Genomic DNA, 17,859 nt, shown 5'->3' on the forward strand with positions numbered 1-17,859 from the left:
CATTTCTTAAACGGCTTCTTTTGTCCAAGTCAAACTTCACTCACTCACTCCCGACTCTCTCCCTCGCTATCTGGCCCCACGAGTGGCGCAAAAAGCTTCTCTCAAGTTGGCCTGGATCAAAGACGCACACACACGTGTTTAAAAAAGTTCTGAAGCTGCATTGAAAAAAACAATAACACACACACACACACACAGTGAGGCCCGAGTCTAAAATTGGGAATGTGTGTATATTTGAAGTGCTAGCCGTGCGTCCACAGACACAGCTGTCTCATTGCATGTGTACGTCTAATTAAACCACCGTCAAACACAAGCCCTCCGCTCCCAGGAGCACCATCTGTGGCTAACCTTCACTCTTGGACCGAGCCAGTGGTGTGTGGTGAGCGAGTACGGATACTATGGGGTCAGCGTTTAAAATGTGTGCCTGCGTGTGTGTGTGTGTGTGTGTGTGTGTGTGTGTGCATGCGTGCGTGCTGGACACAGGTGCGCTCATCTCTAAGTGCTGTGTTATTTACAGCCGAGCATTGACCTGGGCCTGCTCTGTCAGCACTGTTTTCTAAGAATGCCACTGGTGCCCTGTCTGGATGAGCAGTACCAATGTACTGTATGGTGTAGAGAGAAGAGAGAGAGAGAGAGAGAGAGAGGGAAGCAGAGGTCTGCCTCCATCTGTGTGAGAGCGTGTGACCTGCCCGTCCTCTCCTGCTCGCTCCCCTCTGGTTGACCCCCGCTGGAGGGTACAGGGGGGGGGGGGGGGGGGAGGGGGGGGGGTCGCGTCCCTTCCTGTCTACCACCAGCCCTGACCGGCCTGGCTTTGATATTTCAGGGATTGTAGCGGTATGTCGGTATGAGGAGGTGCACAGGGCTGACCCACGCCACTGCTGGGATGTACGGGAGGTTATAAAAAAACACAAAAGGTTGTGTCGTTTGTAGAATAGCCAGCGGGCAGGTTGGGCCAGCCACGCAGGGGTCAGAATTAGGGAGGTGGTGTTATTATTATCCTGGGGAAATTCTTGCAGGCTTTCTCTGGGGGGGGGGGGGGGGGGGGGTATGTCGCCTAAAGTGCCACAGCATGGTCAGAAAATAGCCCTCCGCCCGCCACCGGTTATTTTGCTATCAAAGCGGAAAGTGAAATCTGGGAGGAGGGGAAATCATCTGCTCCGGAGACTGGTATTTTTATCCACTGACAAACCGTGTTCTGCACAGAGGAAACTCTGTCAAGTATTTCAAACTGTTTCTTCTGTGAGGAGATTTTTTTTTTTTTTATGTTTGAAAATGACCATGGAGGTCACGGGAGGACGTTAGCATTCGCATGCGAGGGGAGACGTTTATTTTATTTATTTATTTTTATAAATCTGAAATGTAAGATTTGTGAAAACAACACGTGCCTCTGAGGCTGTGGGTGTAGCAGAGTCTGCGTTTTACATGTTACTCAACAGCAAACTCACTGAACCCGGGGTAGAGTGGGTTCCTTTGAACAGAGAATCTTCAGCTACAGCCGTGATAAGAGATAACACAGCTTAGAGGGAGACGCATCTCATGACATCTGATACACACAGAGAGAGAGAGAGAGAGAGAGAGAGAGAGAGAGAGAGAGAGAGAGAGAGAGAGAGAGAGAGAGAAGGATGTGCAGACTCAGTGCTGCAGGGTACAGCACAAAGACCAGGTGGATGTCATGAGTGCTATGTTACTTCTGTAACCTTTAAAAAAAAATTAAGTCAGAATACTTAATAATATTTGAGTATTTGTGAATGTGTGTGTGTGTGTGTGTGTGCACGCGTGCGTCAGCAGGGGTGAACAGTGCAGCCCATTGATTGCTTTATGCTGCTGATTCTGTGTGTGTGGGGCTGTGAGTAGATGCCAAGAAAGATGAAGGGTAACTACTACATCGCCGGCGTTTTTCTACGAAAAGTCCTGAAAAGTAACTATGGCAAACATTGCTCTCTGGTAGTAAAACCAGTAGCTACATGTTTTCAAGTCATGCAAATTGGATTTCAGAATCATACGATGTGTCTATTTGAGAGTTATTATTACATGCAGAAGATGGCAGCTGTGATGTCAGTCTGCTCAACATTCTGGAAATCAATTTGATTTATGAAGCAACAAAAAGGCATAGACATCTTTGGATGAAACGCAAACACTGTCATAGCTTGCCGTTGTTTCATTGTTTAGCAATGAGCTTCATTTTTTTGTGTGCCTTTTTCACATTTGCTCTACCGTGGGTCTGGGGAGTGTAGACTACCACATGATCTCCTACGATACATGTGGAGTCAGGAGTTTCACTGGGAGAGAGCGTAATGTGCGTGGAGGTTAACACCATCTTCTCCAGATCCCCTCCCTGTTGTGTCCCGACCGACAGAACACTTCAGCTTCGTAGGTCAGCCAGAGTTAGCTAACCAGTGATATGTACAGATGTTACAATGCATCAAAGTGACAAAATACCAACAGCCAAGCCATCGAACAATGACTACTGTCATCAGCGATGATGGGTGGCTCAATAATAGTGTTTGCACTGAAGAGTTACATATATCATTTTACTTTCTCTATGCTGGTTACATATACACACACATTTTCCTTTCGATTTCCCACATGAAAAATAGCCTGATAATTCAATTAAATTTGCCTGCATGCATTTTTGGTGCTTGGAAACCAGCCACATCAATACCAGTCTGACCTTGGACCAGGTGAGTGACAGAGCCCACGTTACTGGACTCACCATCACAGTTTGGACTAGGTTCTCCTAAAATGGCTGACCTACTCACTGAACCACAACTGTCTCTCCGCTAGGCCTGCCTGCCCCAACAGGACCACACACTATTCACACACTATTCACACACACACACACACACACACACACACACACACACACACACACACACACACACACACACACACACACACACACACACACACACACACACACACACACACACACACACACACACACACACACACACACACACACACACACACACACACACACACACACACACACACACACACACACACACACACACACACTCATTAACTCATTGAACGCCGATCACGATGATAGTCGGGTTAACTCGCCATCGCTTGAGTGCCAATCACGAGTATAGTCGGGTTTGAATCATTGGTTCTTTTATTAGCGATATCCATTTATTTTCATCCATCCAACCTGATGTTATCGTTGGGAATGGGTCTGAGCTCGCAAAAGGGCAAATACCGCCACCTATCGTCTCCCGGATGGTATTGCACATCATTGGATTGGATTGGCTGGGGATGTGCATCAAAAAAATAACTCCGGTCCAGGTTTTCCTTCTCGGGCATGCAGTATCAGATAACAGATGGACTGGGGACACTCAGAGCAGCGTGGATTATGTGTTTTGGAGATATAACGTTGGATCAATAAATGCTATCAATATTTGGAATGGCGATCAGGAATTGGATTAATCTTTTTGCAGAACATCAGATGTGAGGTAAGGAATCTATGTTACCAGTCTTGGGTTAATCAGATGTTTTTTTCACAGCAATCACAACGTGTGTGTGTGTGTGTGTGTGTGTGTGTGCGTGCCGTTGGCGCTGAGCAAGGCACAGATAAGCGATTTTTCAGCCCGCTTTTGTATCGTGCATAAGGACACATATACTATCGATAATCTAGCGTTTATTTGAAAACGATTCATAAATCAGCCAAAAAATTACAACGTGTTTTGTGTATTCCACTAAAGGGCTATTATCGCGTCTTTCTCTGGAATGACTAGAAATCTCCAAAACGGTATATACCGTATTCAAAACGGTATAAAACGTAAATGTACAGATGAAAAAACAATCCGTTTCATACATGTTGACTGCAAGCAAGTCATTGATAAGCGACGGGTGTATTAGACCCATAGCCATAATTTAAGATATATCTTAAGCACTCGCAAATATCCCCGTCCTAATTTCCCAGAAGGGGTTCGGCGGTCAATGAGTTAAAAAACACACACACACACACACACACGCACACGCACACACGCACACGCACACACGTGGAGCCCAGCCAAAATCGAGAGCCAAACTCAAGATTCAATGTACATCTCTCATGGGAGAGTCAATAGTGAACTCCGACGTTTAAACTCTCCATGGCTCTCAGTGGAGTTTATCTAGTTCGCTAAAGACACCACAGAGAACCCACACACAGCTACTGTGTTTTTTGCCTTTCTATTACAACTTTTTCTCCCATCCCTGAATTTAGTCATTATGCCAATTCCCCACTGGTTGGTTTGGTAGACTACCACATGCCTCCTCCGATACATGTGGAGTTGCCAGCTGCTTCTTTTCACCTGACAGCTAGGAGTTTCACTAGGAGAGCGTAACGCACGCTGATGTGCATGCTATCTCTCCCAGATCCCCTCCCTGCTGAACAGGCAGGCGTCCAACCAGTAGGAGTCACTATTGCAACAACCAAGACTCATACCCCACCGGCTTCCCATCTGCGAACACTGCCAATTGTGTTCGTAGTAACGACTAAGCCAGAGGTAGTGCTGTGTCTGTGGTGGTAGGCGAGTGCTTAGACCTCTACACTACCCAGCCACGACGACAGCTACTGTTTCTGGAGGGTGGACTGCGTCAGGACCATCGGACCCAAATGGAAAGCAGTTTGGGACTAGGGAGTGTTTACAAATTATTTGATTATTGATTCACAAGACTATATGCTAACAAAAAACTGAACTTATGAACTGAACTTGTCTTGAATGTCATCACTGGGGAATGCCTATTTCATCACAAGAGAGACAAGACATTGTATCTAATGAATGGAAGAGTAGGCAGCATAGTTTACAGAGAGAAGTGTTTCAAAACAGGACCTGAGCCACATACAAAGACCATCTCAAACTCTGCCCTCTTTTGTTGATCCTCCAATCACAACTGTTGCGTCCCTCTGACAAACTTTGGAAGCAACAGTTATTATTGGAGGATCAAAGAAAAGAGGGCAGGGTTTTGAGATTACGTCAATTACATTTTCAATTGCGGTTTCAGTACATTTAATTCAATATAAGAAGACAGTCATTGTGTGAAAAGGCAACATGGTCTGAAAGCAACGCGTGAGGAGAGAGAACCTGTACAAAGTTTTGATTGCATCCATGGCCTTCTACATGGGAGATGTTTTGTGTCAGTTTATAACCCACAATCCAGATTGAGGATGGAGTCATTTTTGGTGATCTCTCAGATCCAAATGTAACCAAAAATCCATGTCCAATTTCCTCTCAATGTTTTTATGCTGTAGTTTGTCTGTCACAAATACAAATAATACAAACAAAATACAAATAGTCTGTCCTTGTATTAACTCATTCAGCGCCAGCTATTAGACGGAGCCCGTCATAGCAAGGCCACGCTTTAAAAGATAGGAGTGCGTCACCTTGTTTGTAGAGCTATAACTATATTCTATATTATAGTTATGGATACAATACTATGGCCCATTTGACATCACCTATCTATCGTTCAATATGTGAAAAAGAATACAATTTTCCATCCATACGTTCCCGTGTTATACCGTGGTGAATATAAGTATGGTTTTAGAGCGAACTGGGGTAATTCCCGAAATGCTGAGTTATAGCCTTATAGGCTGGGTAGTGCAGCGGACTAAGCGCCTGCGTATAACACCGCAGAGACACTGGTATCGAATCCAGCTGTCAGCGCCGTGGTACCTCCGGCTTGGTCAGTCGTCCATACTAACCAATTGGCAGTATTAGTGGGTGGGAAGCCGGCGGGGTGTGTATCCTGGTCGTCCTACAGGTCGGTCGGGGCACCTGCTCAGCGAGGAAGGGATCTGGGTGAGGTAGTGTGATCCTCCAACGCGTTACACTCACCCAGTGAGAGTGCTCGCTGTCAGGTGAAAAGAAGCGGCTGGCTGACTCCACATGTATCGGAGGGGTGATAGTGTGATAGTCTTCAACCCTCCCTAGACCGGCAAGTGGGGGGCAAATGCGCGCAACGACCAGGAAGGGGAGGGGGGAATTGGCATAACGACAAAAAATTGGGATGGGAGAAAAATACAGAAAAAGGAGGATAAAAAGTTTAAAAAAAATTAAAAAAAATGAATAAACGACCAAAACCTGAGAAATCTCGGGTCTGGCGCCTAACTGCTCAATTACATTTGTACTTGTTCGATTGAAATTATCTATAATTCAGTGAAATAACCATGAAGCCAGTGATAGATTAACAGTGGCTCTACAGGTCTTTACGGTGACTCGACATGGCTTTACAGGGCTCTACAGGACTCTACAGGGCTCTACAGGACTCTACAGGACTCTACAGGGCTCTACAGGACTCTACAGGACTCTACAGGGCTCTACAGGGCTCTACAGGACTCTACAGGCTCTACAGGACTCTACATGGCTCTACAGGACTCTACAGGACTCTACAGGGCTCTACAGGACTCTACAGGGCTCTACAGGACTCTACAGGCTCTACAGGACTCTACATGGCTCTACAGGACTCTACAGGACTCTACAGGGCTCTACAGGACTCTACAGGGCTCTACAGGACTCTACAGGGCTCTACAGGGCTCTACAGGACTCTACAGGGCTCTACAGGGCTCTACAGGACTCTACAGGGCTCTACAGGGCTCTACAGGACTCTACAGGACTCTACAGGGCTCTACAGGACTCTACAGGGCTCTACAGGACTCTACATGGCTCTACAGGGCTCTACAGGACTCTACAGGGCTCTACAGGACTCTACAGGGCTCTACAGGACTCTACAGGGCTTTACAGTGGCTCTACAGGGCTTTACAGTGGCTCTACAGGGCTTTACAGTGGCTCTACAGGGCTTTACAGTGGAGCATCAGGGCTTTACAGTGGCTCTACATGGCTTTACAGTGGAGCATCAGGGCTTTACAGTGGCTCTACATGGCTTTACAGTGACTCTACAGGGCTTTACAGTGGAGCTATCAGGGCTTTACAGTGGCTCTACATGGCTTTACAGGGCTTTACAGTGGCTCTACAGGGCTTTACAGTGGCTCTACATGGCTTTACAGTGGCTCTACATGGCTTTACAGTGACTCTACATGGCTTTACAGTGGAGCTATCAGGGCTTTACAGGACTCTACAGGGCTCTACAGTGGTGCTATCAGGGCTCTACAGGGCTCTACAGTGGTGCTATCAGGGCTCTACAGTGGTGCTATCAGGGCTTTACAGTGGCTCTGATTGGCTGAAACAGTCAAGTTACACGTGGGTATTTGTTATAACCAACGCTCTTGGTCCCAGGACCCGCCCACAACCGAATTACTATCACTCCGCTGTGCGAGTTTTTAGAAATGCAAGCAAGATGGCGGACAGTAAACGTTATGAATGGATATGTTGATAGGGTCATAAAGACTAAATCAAAAATTATTCTGTCACTGCGAATGTGTTAGTTTCTTACATAATGTTGGATTATGTAATTAGTGGGTCATGAGTGATTGTGGAACAAAATAAAAATCATGCGAATTGATTGAATTTATTTTATTTTTTTACCTACTTTCTATAGAAGCAGCTGGGAGGTGCGCTGGTTTAAGTGAGCGTGGATTATTGAATTGATTGATTGCACGTTTTATTACTGTCCGCCTTGTTTCCAACTGGTTAAGCTTGGCGACTCTTTCGAAGTCGCTCTCTTTCGAAGTTGGTTAAGGTTAGAGTTTGTCTTTAGAGCAGGGCGATAGACCACCAGCCCTGATTCCAAACTCTAACCTTAACCAACTTCGAAAGAGAGCGACTTCGAAAGAGTTGCCAAGCTTAACCAGTTGGAAACAAGGCGGACAGTAATAAAATTAGCAATCAATCAATCAATTCAATAATCCACGCTCACTTAAAACAGCGCACCTCCCAGCTGCTTCTATAGAAAGTAGGTTTTAAAAATTAAAATAACTCCCTCCTATAGGGCAAAGAAAGCGTTTTTTTTGTTTACCTACTTTCTATAGAAGCATCTAAGAATGAAGTTCTATAGAAAGTAGGTTAAAAAAAATTGGATGTGTTAGTTTGTTGGATGTCTTAGTTGAAAGACAGTTGGATGTGTTAGTTTGTTGGATGTCTTAGTTGAGACAGTTGGATGTGTTAGTTTGTTGGATGTCTTACTGAGAACAGTTGGATGCATTTCCGAGCTGCTTCCACATGGAGGCAACTTCTCTTTTTTTTGGGAACTACTTTTTCTGCGGATGGTTTTTTCAATAAATCTTCAATTAATGTGTGTTTATTGTATAGCAATAAGGTTGGATGACATCGGCCATTGTATAAAAGTCATTACACCACTCCTGCGCGTGTTGTAATGCTTTATTACAGTGGCTCTACAGGGCTTTACAGTGACTTTACAGGGCTTTACAGTGACTTTACAGGGCTTTACAGTGACTTTACAGGGCTTTACAGTGACTTTACAGGGCTTTACAGTGGCTCTACAGGGCTTTACAGTGGAGCTATCAGGGCTTTACAGTGGCTCTACAGAGCTTTACAGTGACTTTACAGAGCTTTACAGTGACTTTACAGGGCTTTACAGTGGAGCTATCAGGGCTTTACAGTGGCTCTACAGAGCTTTACAGTGGCTCTACAGAGCTTTACAGTGGCTCTACAGGGCTTTACAGTGACTTTACAGAGCTTTACAGTGACTTTACAGGGCTTTACAGTGGAGCTATCAGGGCTTTACAGTGGCTCTACAGAGCTTTACAGTGGCTCTACAGAGCTTTACAGTGGCTCTACAGGGCTTTACAGTGGCTCTACAGAGCTTTACAGTGACTTTACAGGGCTTTACAGTGACTTTACAGGGCTTTACAGTGGATTTATCAGGGCTTTACAGGGCTTTACAGTGGCTCTACAGGGCTTTACAGTGGCTCTACAGTGGCTTTACAGGGCTTTACAGTGGCTCTACAGGGCTTTACAGTGGAGCTATCAGGGCTTTACAGTGACTCTACAGGGCTTTACAGTGGAGCTATCAGGGCTTTACAGTGGAGCTATCAGGGCTTTACAGTGGAGCTATCAGGGCTTTACAGTGGAGCTATCAGGGCTTTACAGTGGCTCTACAGGGCTTTACAGTGGAGCTATCAGGGCTTTACAGTGACTCTACAGGGCTTTACAGTGGAGCTATCAGGGCTTTACAGTGGAGCTATCAGGGCTTTACAGTGACTCTACAGGGCTTTACAGTGGAGCTATCAGGGCTTTACAGTGGCTCTACGGGGCTTTACAGTGGAGCTATCAGGGCTTTACAGTGGCTCTACAGGGCTTTACAGTGACTCTACAGGGCTTTACAGTGGAGCTATCAGGGCTTTACAGTGACTCTACAGGGCTTTACAGTGGCTCTACGGGGCTTTACAGTGGAGCTATCAGGGCTTTACAGTGGCTCTACAGGGCTTTACAGTGGCTCTACAGGGCTTTACAGGGCTTTACAGTGGAGCTATCAGGGCTTTACAGTGACTCTACAGGGCTTTACAGTGGCGCTACAGGGCTTTACAGGGCTTTACAGTGGCTCTACAGTGGAGCTATCAGGGCTTTACAGTGGCTCTACAGGGCTTTACAGTGACTCTACAGGGCTTTACAGTGACTCTACAGGGCTTTACAGTGGCGCTACAGGGCTTTACAGTGGCTTTACAGGGCTTTACAGTGGAGCTATCAGGGCTTTACAGTGGCTCTACAGGGCTTTACAGTGGCTCTACAGGGCTTTACAGTGACTTTACAGGGCTTTACAGTGGCGCTACAGGGCTTTACAGTGGCTTTACAGGGCTTTACAGTGGAGCTATCAGGGCTTTACAGTGACTCTACAGGGCTTTACAGGGCTCTACAGGGCTTTACAGGGCTTTACAGTGGCTCTACAGGACTTTACAGGGCTTTACAGTGGCTCTACAGGACTTTACAGGGCTTTACAGTGGCTCTACAGGGCTTTACAGGGCTTTACAGTGGCTCTACAGGGCTTTACAGGGCTCTACAGGACTTTACAGGGCTTTACAGGGCTTTACAGTGGCTCTACAGGACTTTACAGGGCTTTACAGTGACTCTACAGGGCTTTACATTTCTTTACAGGGCTTTACAGTGACTTTACAGGGCTTTGTAATATACAAAACATGGCATGCTATCTTACCGGGAAATATACAAAACATGGCATGCTAGTTTACCGGGAAATATACAAAACATGGCATGCTATCTTACCGGGAAAGATACCAAACATGGCATGCTAGTTTACCGGGAAAGATACCAAAAATGGCATGCTAGCTTACAGGGAAAGGGACTAAATATCACTCCAACGTGACGACACCTCTAATCTCTAGAGCGCAAATATAAGACAACCCTCCTTTTTCGAGGTGTAATTTGTGGCAAAACACCCTAAACCAACCCTCCCCTCATGTCTCCTGACCTGTTGGTACTCCTGGCAGACGTCTGGCAGGGCCAGGGTGCTGGCCGTCTGTTGGAGGTGAGGTCTGAGGAGTGGCCCTGAGCTGCCTCCCAGTACAGCAGCCAGCACTGCCAGTGGGGCCCAGGAGCAGGAGGACGAGGATGAGGTCTCCACGTGGTCCAGCAGCAGCTTTAGGATCACCTCAGGAGGGACAAACGTCCCCAACAATTTAGCAGCAGCCAGGCACTGCAGGCAAAGAGAGAGAAATAGAGAGAGGGAGAGAGAGAAAGAGAGAGGAGAGCGAAAGAGAGGAGCGAGAGAGAGAAAGAGAGAGAAGGGTAGAAAGAAAGATAAATGAGGCAAAAACAAAAGAAGAAGTAATTTCTCACTGAACACAGTCACAGAAGCTTCCTCTATCGACAGGTGCCTCCCAGGTGTCCTGGAGTCTAAACCAAGGATGGCAGAGCCATATATCACTGGGACGGTCCATTCAAAGGCCAACAGCTGTGTCCTCAAACCAGCTGGCTTGTTATCAACAACATCAAACGATTCACCGTGTACCACATCTGTGTAGAAAGAAAGAATCCATGAATGAAAATGGAACTAGGCTGCAGCTGGAGGGAAATCCTGGAAAATAAAAATAAACAGATGACCAACTGACCAACCAAGGGACAATTCACTAGGGGTGGGAATCACTAGAGGCCCCACGATACATTATCATGGTACTAGAATCGCGATATGTTCAACTCATTCCAATAAAATGGGATTGTCAAGCAAAATAAATGGTTTTTTTATGTGGCCAGAATGTCTGTCACTGATTCATTATTATTGGACCAACTCCAAAAAGGGTCACTTGATTGATAAATCTTGATCCGATTTCCAGCGTAGTGAGACAGTTGAATGTCCAAGATCATTGGAAAAGCTTTGTAAAAGACAGCATTCTAATGGCACTAGGTTGAGAATCCATCGGTATGATAAATGATCTAGGTCTAGGTTGAAAATGAACAGAATGAGCCTTTAAGTGCCTTGCTCCACGGTTGTTGCTGAGGGAGGGCAGAGTGACACTTGTTCGGTTTTCCCAGGGGGGTTCAAACCGTTGACCTTCTGGTCACAAACCCGCTTTTCTAGCCAGTCAGAAACCAGCACCACCCCAAACGACCCACAAAGACACACGACAGCCCTTACCTGTCCCTCCCAAGGAAACTATAAAAGAAGGAAGAGTCATGGGAGATGTAAATAATACAAAAAATATAGCTGCTATGTGAGAAATGTTTCATCAGCCAATAAATCAAACGTTAGCTAGTTAACAATGCAACAGATTGCTGATGATTCTGACATCCAAGTTAATAACCTGTTTAATTGACAGGTCACAAGCGAGATACCATATAATTCAATGCCGGCCAAACTGAAAGTTCCCACACTTGTTCCTGCACCAATGTGGGTTCACGTGCTACACAGTGATGTAATGACCCTTATTTCTTTTATAGTTTCCCTGTCGCTCCTTCCCAACTCACGTTGGTGACCACCTCCCTCTCTGGGTCGGCACAGGCACAGTACAAGGTGGCGAGGAGGGGCTGGAGGTGTTGGGTGCTGTGGTCCTCGGCGTGGAGCAGCAGCACGGAGAGCAGCTGGGAGGTCTTGATCCGAGTGGACGCCAGCCAGTCTGTCACGTCATGGGTGATGGCTGGTATCAGCCTGCTAAGGTTCCTCACTACCAGCTCCCTGCAGCCCAGACCAGGACGCTCCACTGGGTGGTGAGACAGAAGAGGGTGAAGGACAGAAGGGGTTAACTGACCCATCTCAAACCCTGCCACCCTTTCTTGATCCTCCAATCACAACTCTGACACGTTTGAAGGATCAAGGAAAGAGAGTGGGGCTAACCAAGAATAGTTTGGTTAGTTAATACTATATGTGTGAAATGTGAATGTGAATTTATACTATAGAAATTCACAAAAAAAAGTTATTCTCTGAATGAATGGATCACAAGTTAGAATTGGATCCAGAACCCACATAGTAGAAGACCGATGTAAATAGTTTTTATGGAGCACTTTCTTTGGGGGGGGGGGGGGCTGAGGAGGGGGGTGGGACTTGTCACAGCAAGTGGAAGACTAGACTCAACTAGTCTTTCTAGTCCAGACCCTGTAGTGCCCCCCCCCCCCCCCTTCCCTGTCATTCTCTTTCTCCAATAAGCGAGCTAATGAGAGAGGAAGCAGGGGAAGAGGGTGATAAATCACACACAAACACACGGAGGACAAGACAAAACAAGCCCCTTTGTGGTTGTCTTTCACTGTCTGACACTGACCTCTTCACACTGGGAGGCCCAGCAGATTTACGATTGCCTGAGAGAGAAAGGCAAAGAAACAGAGAGAGGGCAGAGAGAGAGTGTAGAGAGATCCCACTTCCCTGGGCTCGGCATGGCCCACATTCATCAGTCAGCATTGTCACCGGTGGAGGTTTGGGACTTGAACTAACCCTGATATGTTAGATGTATTAGACTAGGAGCTGTACCCCCCACTTAGCCTGTCGCTGTGGGCCAGAAAGCAGTCACCATGTTCAGGTTCAAACCCATTCCAGCCCCCCCTTCCCCATGGCTAGGACTAACCCACCTCATTCACATAATCTGACCATGTTAGAGAAGACTCGCTCTGTGACGGGAGAGACTAGGAGACCTGAAGACTTGCTCTGTGACGGGAGAGACTAGGAGACCTGAAGACTTGCTCTGTGACGGGAGAGACTAGGAGACCTGAAGACTTGCTCTGTGACGGGAGAGACTAGGAGACCTGAAGACTTGCTGTATGACGGGAGAGACTAGGAGACCTGAAGACTTGCTCTGTGACGGGAGAGACTAGGAGACCTGAAGACTTGCTCTGTGACGGGAGAGACTAGGAGACCTGAAGACTTGCTGTATGACGGGAGAGACTAGGAGACCTGAAGACTTGCTGTATGACGGGAGAGACTAGGAGACCTGAAGACTTGCTCTGTGACGGGAGAGACTAGGAGACCTGAAGACTTGCTCTGTGACGGGAGAGACTAGGAGACCTGAAGACTTGCTCTGTGACGGGAGAGACTAGGAGACCTGAAGACTTGCTGTATGACGGGAGAGACTAGGAGACCTGCAGACTTGCTGTATGACGGGAGAGACTAGGAGACCTGAAGACTTGCTCTGTGACGGGAGAGACTAGGAGACCTGCAGACTTGCTGTATGACGGGAGAGACTAGGAGACCTGAAGACTTGCTGTATGACGGGAGAGACTAGGAGACCTGAAGACTTGCTGTGTGACGGGAGAGACTAGGAGACCTGAAGACTTGCTCTGTGACGGGAGAGACTAGGAGACCTGAAGACTTGCTCTGTGACGGGAGAGACTAGGAGCAAATCAAAAGTATACAGCCGTTTTCACCCATTTGACTGGTGGTTTTACCAAAATAGTTTAACTAAATAGTATTTTCACTGTCAACTAGCAGGTACAGTAATTTGTAGTCCTTTAATCACGCACATCCCTACTATCCATCTATCTATCTATCTATCTATCTAGAGAGAGAGAAAGGTCTCATTCGCAGCCAAGTGGCTTCAAAAGGTTGGGTTACCACGGTCTGAAGAACCATAGGCAAGTAGGCTACAGTGGGCTAGATATATGTATATGACCAAAGATAACTACATATTATAAATGACTCTAATCTATTCATATTTAGTTCTCAAATGAAAGAAAACGAGAAAACGTACACACACACACACACACAAGTGTTATTAAAGAAGAAATAATCAATCATATGTCAAACTGAATGGTGAGTAGCCTGAGATCAATCTAGGATGAACAGGGAGGAGGCACACCAGAGGGATGAGGCCAAGGGGAGCGAAACAACAGTCATATCCCCTGCCTGCCCATCATCTCTTCTCAACTAGGATCTGTGAGGCCCAGTCCAACACTTCTCTCTATCTGACCCGCTTCAAGCTGGATCAATTAACTGGGGAGAATTAGTGGTAGTTGGTAGTTCAAACCCCAAGTAGGTCATAAACCTTTGAAGAATATCTGTAGCAAACACATAAACAAAAGTTGTTCTGTGTCAACATGTAGGACGTGCAAATACAGTGTCTAATATTTTCTGTACGCAATAATTACTATTTAGTATACAGTCTCTTTGCACTTCAAAACAATCACTCAATCAATCCATCTGTTCAAACCAACCACCCCACCAATCAACCAACTTGTGATTTGATTATGTACATATAAGGGGTGGGAATCACCAGAGGCGCCACAATATAATACTAGCGTCACGATATTGTAATATCACAATATTCAATTCAATTCAACTGCAAATTATGTCCCCAATGGAAAACGTTGTTAACATCTGCAATCAAAATAAATATATATATAATCTGTGTTATCTAATAAGATAACATTTTCAGTCATTCCAATCATTTCATTGCAGTACAATGGGATTGTCAAGCAAAAAAACACACACACATATATATATATTTAATTGTTTTAAATATCGATACTTGGGAGTCACTGTATCGGTATAATATCGGCACGCAAAATATTGCAATATATTGCTCTATTGATTTTCCCCTCTTCGCCTAATACATACAGTGTTACCATCCATCCATCCACCCATCCTAAAAGCAGGGAAGGAGCTGTAAGCATGCAGGTTGTGTCTGACCTCCAGCAGGGTAGAGGGGAGGCTGGCTGAGGAGGAAGTCCATCTTGTCCTTGATGTCATCTTCGTTCTCCTTCTCCCACTGAGCACCAGTCTGCTTCCAAAGGTCACCTGCCAGGAGTCTGTAGACCGGGGACAGAAACACCACACTTAGCCATTTCACACCGCCAGGGCTCCGGTTCAAGCTCCAGCTCCGTTCTGAACCCTCTGAACCTTGGTGCTCTCTGGTGAACCAGCCCGTGTTTACACCCATTTAAGCAGAACCAACATTCAACCGTCTCCGTCATCAACAGGGGCATTACTCAGGCGGAGGTAAAAATAATGCGTGGAGAAAGGCTTAGCGAGCCTCAACGCGCGAGCACACACACAAAAGCACACACGCGCACTGTATACATTTGAAATGAATCGTTCCAGAAAAGTAGGCTTCTATTATTCGAATGACTTGTTTTAATGGGTATCATAGTAGTAAGTCCTACTGTAGAACATGACATATTAGGATGACATCTGATTTATTAATGCCAATACTGGACGACAACCGCAACTGGCACTTGAAAAGTGTAAATGATGGATTAGTCAGTAGCAGTTCATGACGGCCCGTTTGTAACAATAGGATTGTTCTATTTAAGTTGATTGTACTGTTTTAGAGGTAACACCGAGGGTTCACTTGTGGTGGAACCAACCTTATGTATAACGTTAACTGTGAATAAAGTACAAGTAAGCAAGACTGCTTTAACCGTTCATTGTGTACAGTCGGGATACAGACAGAGCATAATGAAACTGGTTAGTGCGCTGTGTTAGCTCAACTGGTTAGTGCGCTGCCTGTGGAGCATATGGTCCCAGGTTAAAATCTCTTGGTTACTTTTTTTTGTTTTTTAACGTTAATTCATTTATCCACTCTGGTGTCCCAAAAAGGACAATAACACTACCTTATGCATACTGCACCTTATGTGAATACTGTGATACTGTGAATACTGTATATTTCGTTAGTTAGATAGTAAATTATAATGACTTATTTGTTTACACTGCTTGTGTTGTTTTTACTTTATTTTCGTTGTATTGTACTTGTGCTGTATAATGACAATACATTTTAATCTAATCAAATACAATTTTGATCAGTCGCAAATTGCTTTCGCGCTTCCTGTTGAATATTTCCCCCATAAGGGTCAACACGAACCAGATGCAATGGTTAGCCTCTCCTTATAAGGAGCTGGCGGGGCGTTTCTGGATGCAAATGAAGGTGTACGAGAACGTACTTCCAGTTTAAGAATGAGTGACGTAAGGCGGTCAGGTGGCGTAACGGAGATTGCGTTCGTCACCAACCCCGGAGCGGCTGGATTCGCCTGTTCGAATCCAGCTCACAGCTCCGGGGTTGTCACCACCTTGGCTGGCCGTTCACACTAATACAATTGGCAGTATTAGAGGGTGGGAGAAGCTGGCGGGGTGGGTCCGGTCGGGGCGCCTGCTAAGCGCGGATAGGATCTAAGTGGGATAGTGTGATCCTTCCACACGCTACGCCAGGGCTATTCAACTAAATTGTTCAGGGGGCCACATTGTCAGAAACCCAAGGGGCCAGGGGCCGGACTGCCACGGCGCCTCCCCGTGCTATGAATATATGTACACTTGACACAACACGCAACCACATTTTCACAACTTTTATTTAACTACATTGCAAAAGTAGTATACTTTTCAAAAAAAGTGCTTCATTTATGTGCCACATCTGCAACATCTCCTGCAAAAGTGCTTCATTTATGACTGTGCAACAACTGCAACATCTCCTCTTCAACATTTCAATATAAAAATAAAATAAAAAACAAACAAGTGCATGATGTGCATCTGAACATTCTAACATCAACACTTGAACAAAAAAACACATTTATAGTGCAGCTGAGCTTATGAAAAAGTGCTTCATGTCTGTGCAACAACAGCAAATCACAGCATCTTATCAGCACTTATTGTCCACTCTTAACTCTCAAACATCAGGGGGTGGGGGGCAGACAGGCCTAGCCTACATACACACATCTAATGAGAGCGATTGCACTTCTTTGACTGGGCAATGGCAGAGAAAGAGGGTTCATAGGAAGTGAGGGCTACCCGCAAACAGTGATGCAAATGCTCATTTGTCAAGGAGGCACGGTTGCTTGTTTTAATGGCATTCATGTGAGAGAAACTGGATTCACAGGTGTATGTTGAGCCAAACATTGTTAGCACAGATATTGCCAGCGTTTTTATTTTGGGGAATGTCTTGACATGAATACACTTTATCCAAAATGTTGTGGTGGATTCATTCTCAAGTGCCTGCTTCAGAGCAGATGATGCTTGCATGTCAATTATTTCAAGTTGCAGGAGACCTTCATCAATGTGAAGTGATGCAAGGAACTCTTGTCCTTTTGTGGAAATAGCAGCTACATTGGCAAATGGGTTGCTCACAAAATGCATCAATTCTCTGGACATGTCAAATTCATCAAATCGACTTGCAAAGTTTTCCCTCAATTTATCAATGAAATCCGTCATTAATTGAGTGACTTTTGGCTCAATTGTGCGTGTTAACGTTGACATGAAAAGAAAAAAGTAAAAAAAAAAAAAAAAAAAAAAATATTAAATTTTTTTTTTTTTTTTTATATTATTTTTTTTTTATTATTATTATCATGTAATCTTTGGCGGGCCGGTCAGAATCATCCCGCGGGCCGCCAGTTGAATAGCCCTGCGCTACGCCCTCTCAGTGAGAATCCGCGCTGCCAGGTGAAAAGAAGCAGTTGATTGGCTGGACGTGTGTCGGAGGAAGCACGTGGTAGCCTCCACTCTCCCAGACCGACTGTGGGGGGTAAGTGCGCAGCGACCAGGAAGGGGATTGGGAATTGGCATAACGACCAACATTGGGATGGGAGAAAATTGGAGGAAAAA

General features: G+C 45.6%; 1 protein-coding gene across 1 annotated transcript in view; it reads right to left on the reverse strand.

Annotated features, from left to right (window-relative positions):
* The window catches only part of LOC311240554 (dynein axonemal assembly factor 5-like), a 39,896-nt gene that overhangs the window by 15,660 nt on the left and 6,377 nt on the right, over positions 1-17,859 (reverse strand). Inside the window, exons 4-6 of the mRNA XM_084329131.1 lie at positions 14,962-15,080; positions 11,817-12,049; positions 10,324-10,548 (exon numbers count right to left, since the gene is read on the reverse strand). Of these exons, the coding sequence (XP_084185257.1) occupies positions 10,324-10,548; positions 11,817-12,049; positions 14,962-15,080 (577 nt within the window). The remainder of the gene's footprint in view (positions 1-10,323; positions 10,549-11,816; positions 12,050-14,961; positions 15,081-17,859) is intronic.

Source organism: Notolepis coatsorum (genome assembly GCF_963971535.1).
Source record: "Notolepis coatsorum genome assembly, chromosome: 14".
In the NCBI taxonomy this organism is placed as follows: Eukaryota; Metazoa; Chordata; class Actinopteri; order Aulopiformes; family Paralepididae; genus Notolepis; species Notolepis coatsorum.